Source organism: Mustela lutreola, chromosome 10 (assembly GCF_030435805.1).
Source record: "Mustela lutreola isolate mMusLut2 chromosome 10, mMusLut2.pri, whole genome shotgun sequence".
Classification (NCBI taxonomy): Eukaryota; Metazoa; Chordata; class Mammalia; order Carnivora; family Mustelidae; genus Mustela; species Mustela lutreola.
The window spans coordinates 101,267,997-101,275,460 of NC_081299.1; the positions used below are offsets into that span (position 1 = coordinate 101,267,997).

General features: G+C 41.0%; 1 protein-coding gene across 1 annotated transcript in view; it reads right to left on the reverse strand.

Annotated features, from left to right (window-relative positions):
- SPAG17 (sperm associated antigen 17) overlaps nt 1-4,042 on the reverse strand; it is a 224,885-nt gene extending 220,843 nt beyond the window's left edge. The window contains exon 1 of the mRNA XM_059137012.1: nt 3,869-4,042. Coding sequence (XP_058992995.1) covers nt 3,869-3,955 — 87 coding nt within the window. The 5' untranslated portion in view covers nt 3,956-4,042. The remainder of the gene's footprint in view (nt 1-3,868) is intronic.
- Nucleotides 4,043-7,464: the final 3,422 nt, after the last annotated feature.

The following is a 7,464-nucleotide window of genomic DNA, read 5'->3' on the forward strand; positions in this document are numbered from 1 at the left end:
TGGTTGACTGGAGCTGGGGGAAGAGGGGCATAGGGAATTCATTAAAGCGTGTAGTTTCTTCTAAGATTTTATTTATTTATTTGTCAGAGAAAAAGAGAGAGAGCACAAGCTGGGGGAGTGGAAGGCAGAGGGAGAAGCAGGCTCCCTGCTGAGCAAGGAGCTCCACGCAAGACTCAATTCCAGGACCTTGGGATCATGACCTGAGCTGAAGGCAGACGCTTAACCAACTGAGCCACCCAGGCGTTACTAAAGGGTACATTTTCAATCAGGGAAGATGAAGCAGTTCTGGAGATAATTGATGATGATGGTTGAACAATATGAATGTACTCAATTTCGCCAAATAGTACATTTAAAAATGGTTGAAATGGGGTGCTTAGGTGGCTCAGTTGGTAAAGCACCTGCCTTTGGTTTAGATCATGATCCCAGGGTCCTGGGATTCAGCCTTGAATTAGGGTCTCTGGCCAGAAGAGAGCCTGCTTCTCCCTCTCTCTCTGCCTACCACTCTGCCTATTTATGCTACCCGCCTCTCTCTGTCAAATAAATATATAAAATCTTTTAAAAAATAAATTTAAAAAAATGGTTGAAATGGCAAATTTCACGTTATTATATTTTACACTTCCCAAAAATACAAATAAAAATATCTTAGACCAGGCTGTCTCCAGATAGCACCTTCAGTCACCAAGTGCTTACGTTAAACACATTTTCCTCTCATGTGACCGATAGAGGCTGCCTTGACAGCCTCTACAAGACAGCCTCTATTGAAATATTTGAAATAATTGAAATATATATGAAAATATAAATGAAAATATTTTATTTATCTTTGAAAAAAAATCTTTAACTCCTTAATGCTGCTGGAGATCTTAAATATAATGTCTTTGTCATGTACAAGTCCACATTAAGATGTGTTTTTAAAATCTTATTGCCACTATGCCTAAATATTTTTTTATCTAATTTGAGGTGTGATATTTCATGTATATTAATAAGACAAATGTTTTATATATACAGATAGCAAGTTAGTAAATGACTATTTGGTGGGCTTAATGCAGGAGCAATATTTACCAGAAGCAGTCTAATCCATACCTCTCTTTCTCAATTTAAATGTTCCAGATTTATTTAAAGCATGGCCTCCTTACCCAAAATAATCACTCTCCTTCATTTTACCTACTCGAATTCTCCCCATTCTTTAGGGCCTAGCTAAAGGCAAGTTATTTTACAAAACATTCCCTGACAATCCCAGCCCACATTCATCTAACTTCTAGTCTCTATCTAGTCATTTAGTGCTTAGTAACAGACTGTCTTGTATTATTTGCTATCATTTCGTGTTTTAGGACCAACTAACATGTACTAAAAAAGGAGGAATTCTGGGGTCTGGATGGCTCCGTCTGTTGAGTGTCTGATTCTTGTTTTCCGCAAGGTCATGTTGGGTTATTTGCTAATTTTTTTAAAGACAGTATTTATTTGTTTGTTTCTTTTTTTGTTTATTGGTGGGGAGAAGCAGAGAGAGAGAAAAGAATCTCAAGCAGACTCTATGCTGAGTGTAGAGCCCAACCTGGTCATGACGTTGGCAGAAAACAAGAATCAGACACTCAACAGACCGAGCCATCCAGACCCCAGAATTGCTCCTTTTTTAGTACATGTTAGTTGGTCCTAAAACACGAAATGATAGCAAATAATACAAGACAGTCTGTTACTAAGCACTAAATGACTAGATAGAGACTAGAAGTTAGTTACCAAAATACAGATACAAGGTAGATTCATTGAAACCAAATTGTAAATTTGTTGGTTCTCTTTTAAGTCTAGTGCAGCTCCCTGTGAACATGAGTTCTATACACTACTGATGTGAATTCTTTAATCAGCTAATTCTAAAAACTGGCTTATGGAAGACTGAAAGACTTCCTTTTCTCTCAACCCCCAGCGCATGCACGCACACACATACACACAACTGCACATACTGGAATGCAATATTTCCATGAATAGCAACTGTACAGAAGGAAACTTTGGGTGCCAAGGCAAAACAGTTTTTGAGTACCCACTATGTGCACTTGGCTAAACCCTGAGAATAAGGAATTCACACCTCTAGAGTCAGCTTTAACGCAAATTCAGAGTCTGTTACATTGGTGGTTAAGGCATGCCTCTGGGCATTGGACTGCTGGGTTAATCCAGGAATTTTCCTCTTGGAGCAGACATGAAATCAAACTGAGAAAAAAAGATATATGAGAGGAGACAGTGGGCAGTTGTCTTCTCCTGCTATTAAAAAACATGTATTCAACAAACTGAAGAAGTTCATCCTTTGTAGTTAAGACTATGTATTATTTTGAGTTCAAATTCTTTCTTTTAATATGTAAGATTTATTGAAATTATACTTTCTGAGCAGAACTGAGAAAGCTGAGTATTATTTCAGGTTTTCAAGCCATAAGGAAAAATAGTGCCTTTAGGTTTTCCATTCAACTAGGAAAATTATAGCTTCATATTTGCAACACTAAAGCTAATGCAGTGTCAGCACCTCCATCAAATTCTGTTGTTCAGCAGTTTATAATTCAAGCAGAAAGTTTCACTCCAAGCCCAAACTTGGCCTTCACAATCCCAAAGCAAATGGAGAAAAAGCTATTTTGGCTAGGGCTGACTTACAAAAGCAAAAGAGAGGGTGCTTATACAGACTATTTTGAAAAACATCTTTCAGAATCTGAGGACGTAACTGAGAATTACTGAGCTGACATCCTTCATTCTTAAAGTTAAAGAAATAACCCCAAATTCCATGACGTCATGTCAGCATCAGCAGAATCTTAACCACTTTCATGAAATTCTTCATCAGGTAGAATTCCATATCAGACAGAATTACCTTTCTTAGAGAAAAAAGCAGTACAGTAGAAAATAAGGACAAATGAGACTTTGGATATGTTTTTCCCTTAAGTGATGATTTTCTAGTGCATTATCCACACACACAGAAGATGAAAAAAGATTTTTTTTCAGTTTTTAAAATACATTGGAATGGCAGACTGCAATTCCCAGAATCAGCCTTTCTCCATCTAAATGTTATCTTGGACTCAGAAACAACTAAGTGTGGAAGTGGATTCCCAGCAACAGGTGAGAGGAGCTATTGGCCTCCCCAGTGAACTAAATGTTGGTGGGTGTGAGTGGGGTAGGGAGCGAGTCCGTTGGGGGTGCTGTGCAATTTGAAGTCCTCTGGCAGGTCGGTTACAGACTGCCTGGTTCTTTTTTGCTACCCTACGGATGCTTCTAGCAGCCAATCCATCAGTACTCTGATATCTTACAGTACCTTCAAAATATTTCAAAAGTTTGATATCCTGGTATCAGGGCATTGCATAAGAATTTCATCTTTTCCTACCTGCAGAAAGCTCACTTGTATGAAATACATTGATATCTTAGCTGCTGCATGTCTATTTTCCTACAGCATTCAGTGAAGCCCTACTATAGGCCAGGCTACGGGTGAATCAGCAGGATTCCTGTCCTCCAGGAGAAGTCAGGAGGAAGAGAAAAGCTCATAAAGACGGCTCCAGTGTAATTTGGAGTGCCTTCTGGGCGACTCCGCCGAAAAGGATCCTGAGGTGTCATGGCTATACCACCTCTGTTCCCCACCACTCAGCTTTCTCCACACTTTGAAATCGCACTGATTCACCCGGTGTCGTGTCCCCTTCCTTCTGCCCTCAACGCTCATTCTCCGTTGATGGGACCCCGGGTCTTTCGTGGGAGGAGCGATCCTTCTGGGGAGAGCGGGATCAAGAACTGTTTTCGGCAGGGGCGACGGGGCGTCTGGAAGAGAGGGCGAGCCTGGCAGCGCCGTCTGGAGGCTCTGGCGGAGCTTTGGCACTGCGGGGGTCAGAAAGGATTTACGGGGCTCGGAGCTCACCTGATTGAAGTGTGCACCGATGAGCGAGGGTTCCCATATCTTAGAACTGTTGCTCACAGTCCCGCCTTTCTCTTTCTTGGGTGCCATGCAAAAGACGGGAGGAGCATGGGCTGTCTAAACTGGGCTCAGGCCTGGAATAAGCGTCCCTGCTGCCATAGCAACCGAAGCCACGCCCAGTTTCTGAACGACTTCGGTTCCCCTCCCCCAAACCTGCTCTTAATCCACAGGCCAACCGCTTCCGTCTCCATAGCAACCAGCGCGCGCGCGCGCGCGGCAACCCTCAGGCCGGACTCCTAGACTCCTTGATTAAATTTTAGGATTTTCCAGCGGCACAACTGTGCAAATGGGAGAGGTCAGGCCGAGGCTGGCCTGGAGCTGGTCTGCTTACTTCCTTTTACTCGCTTGGCCCCTCTGCTGCTTCTTGGAGCCTCTCTGGCCCAAGGCATTGTCTAGAAACTCAAAATCCCTGGAATCCCACCCAAGACTTGGACACCAAGATTTTTTCGACCCTGGGCAACCTAGAATGGAGAGCTGATTTCCTTAAGAGACATCCCATGCCATTTCCTCACTCATACTAATCGGCTCGGACTGCTTCCTTACATGCGAATTGATCACCCTGACCTCCATCCTTAGCTTCAGCCTCGGGTCCTCCTTCCAGGGACTTCCTAAACAAGTGGGAGCACCTCTCTAAGAGATCCTTTATAAAACTGTGGTTGGGGATTAAGGGCTTTCTAGGTTGTCCTCTCTGCCTAATCAGAGCCAGTTCTCTCAAACTGTCCCCCCACTGGTAAGCAGTGTTTCTTCCCCTCCACCCCCAGCTTCCCTCACGCTCACCACTACCTAAAGATCCTAAAGATGGTGGTCAGATTCCCCCAAATAATAATGACAGTAATAATAGTAATCATAATAACAACAGCTCCTGTTTCACGATCACTGCTATATCCTGTATATAGTTCTATCATTTAATTCTTACAACCACCTTCTTGCAAGTCTCACAGTGTGTGACTGACGGCACCAGGGTTAGAATCTGGGATTGTCCGGGTTCGCAAATCCAGTGCACTTAATTAACCTCTACAACAGTTTTAGGACTGCCAAAATGAGAGATGCCACCATTTGGGGGCCTAGGCTTACTTTTGTTTATTTTTTTATTACAATCAAACTGATTTAAGGTCAGACAGGGCAAAACTCAATCGAAGGTGTTTTGCTTTCAGTACCTGTAAAATGCAATGTCTAACTATTCCCCTGAACCTGGAACTTGCCCAGAGGTGAGATGCTTCAATGATCCCAATGGACCAGGGATGGCTAAGGTGACCCATGTGACCTGCGGCTTAATTTCATTCAGCACAACCTGCCAGCTGACCTTCTACAGGGGAAGATGTTCTAATGCTTTTTGTTGCTTTCTTTGAGGAATAAATTATGTGTGATGGTCATGGTGATATCCAGCCACTATCTCACTTCGTTTTGGGGAGGTGGAATGGGTTTAAAGATGCTGCTGCTTCCCAACTCCTATTCATAATTTGGCCCAACGAAGGGAAAATTTCTCCTCCTGCCTCACTTGTTTAATACAGATTATTAAAGAGAAAGCACAATTTCTAGAAATAGTCTTTTCACAGGAAATTTACAAAAAACATCCACTTTTCCTTTCTTGCTGCAATATGTCTTATTACAATGTGTCTAAATGTTGCCTTGTGTCTAAATATGTTATTTGTCTTCTGGGAGGGACTAGATCCATGCAGCCTAGTAGCAAGTCATACCTCTAGGCCCTCTCTTGTTATGAGAATAAAATGTCTGATGCATAGTGAGCCCAGAGGAATCATGCAGAAAGAGATTTTCCTGAGGGTTTCTGCAACCACCTAGGCTGCCACTGATACATTATCATAGAAATTTCTCCAAAATTTTGTTCATCATTAAATTTTTCTTTATTAGGTGAAAACTGTTCTTTGGGTTTCAGTTTGAATATAAAGACCAATCACTTTCAGACATATATATATATATATATATATATATATATATATATATATATTCATTGATTACATCATTCTTCATTTTGATCATAACTCTTCGCATGGGTTTAAACCGTCTGGGAAAAAGGTCTTTCATTTTTACTAGAGAAGCAGTAAAAAGTTTGTTGGCCTTCCAGTTAGATTTTATAAAAAATTTAACTAGATGTTTATGTGTGTCATACTATGTTACTAATTTTCTTTCTTCTTGAATGTGAGTGCATATTTCAATATAAAACATTATGGACAATTGGCTCAGCCCAATTGCTAGCAGATGATTCACAAGATGGGTTGCAGATAAGAAAGAGGAATGAACGGAAAAAATGGAATGAGGACTAAAAAGTAAGATTGTTTTTTTAAAACTGCAGAGAAAGTGTCACTAGCTTCGTCTTCTAAGTGACAGCTGTCTAACTCCAGTTTTTGCAGCAACACAATTTTTGTGACATATACTGTGGTAAAAACTGACTAGCTATTCATCAAACATTTCATTCTTTTTCCTCCTGCCGTGAGAGTCGGAAGACATTTTTCAGTCTTTCTTATCCTTTGATGGGAACATGTGACTGAGTTCTAGCCAGCGTACATGAGCAGAATGATATATGGGCACATCCAAGTCTGGCCCTTAAAAATATCTTGCAAGCATTATTCATGCCCTTCCTTGATCTGCCCAGATATTGGGGTGACACAGAAAGCCCTGCATTTCTGAATGATCATTGTGACACAGAGGTACCAAAGTCTCCCTTACTCCTGAGTGCTACCTTGTTTTCTCCACCAAAGGCAATGCTTGGGACCACTAAGTGCATGAAAAATAGACTTTTATTTTCTGAAGCTACTGAATTATTGGCATTGGTTATAGCAGCTAGAGTTACCCTAACTACTCTAACATTTCTGATAGATTTCATTTGAGAGTCAGCTTTTGATAAATCTAACAGTAGCTGGCCTTCCCCCGTCGGCCTGAGAAAACAAGCTCGTGATTTTCAAGGAGGCGGGATGCAGGGCTGGCCACTGTGGAGGGTAAAATGTCCAATCCTTGACCTTCTGGTGACTATAGTCAGTGGTATCCACCCTGTTTCCACCCTTTACCCTGCCCTCCACCTGCTTCTACAGTACATTCCTTCACTTCTTTGTCACGTTAACAGATTCCTTAAAGAAGGGTTTGCATATTAGAGCAATACAATAAATCCGTCTGCTTATGTCACATACACCTATGGAGATTTTTGCTCATTTTTCAGAAAGCAAACCGTGACCCTTCCCTAAGACTTCTGTGAACATAAATTAGGATCTAGCAAATGATTTAGAGGAATTGAACGTTTTAAATGTGAAAAATAGAGATTTCAGGACGGAAGGATGTACTTCCGATATGATCTTTTATAGTCTCCTTCATTAAAGTCCTAAAAGAATAAAAGATTTTGTAGAAGACTTTTATGTAGATTTCTTTGAAACAGATTTAGAGAATTTGAAACAAAAGTTCTATGCCTTTTGCCTACTTTTGGCCTATTTCATTATTCTAGGGAAAGTGGCACTGTAGATAATTTATGATACAAAAGGGGAAGACATTTTACAGTAACCAAATTTATAGGAGGTTTCATCATAGAACTG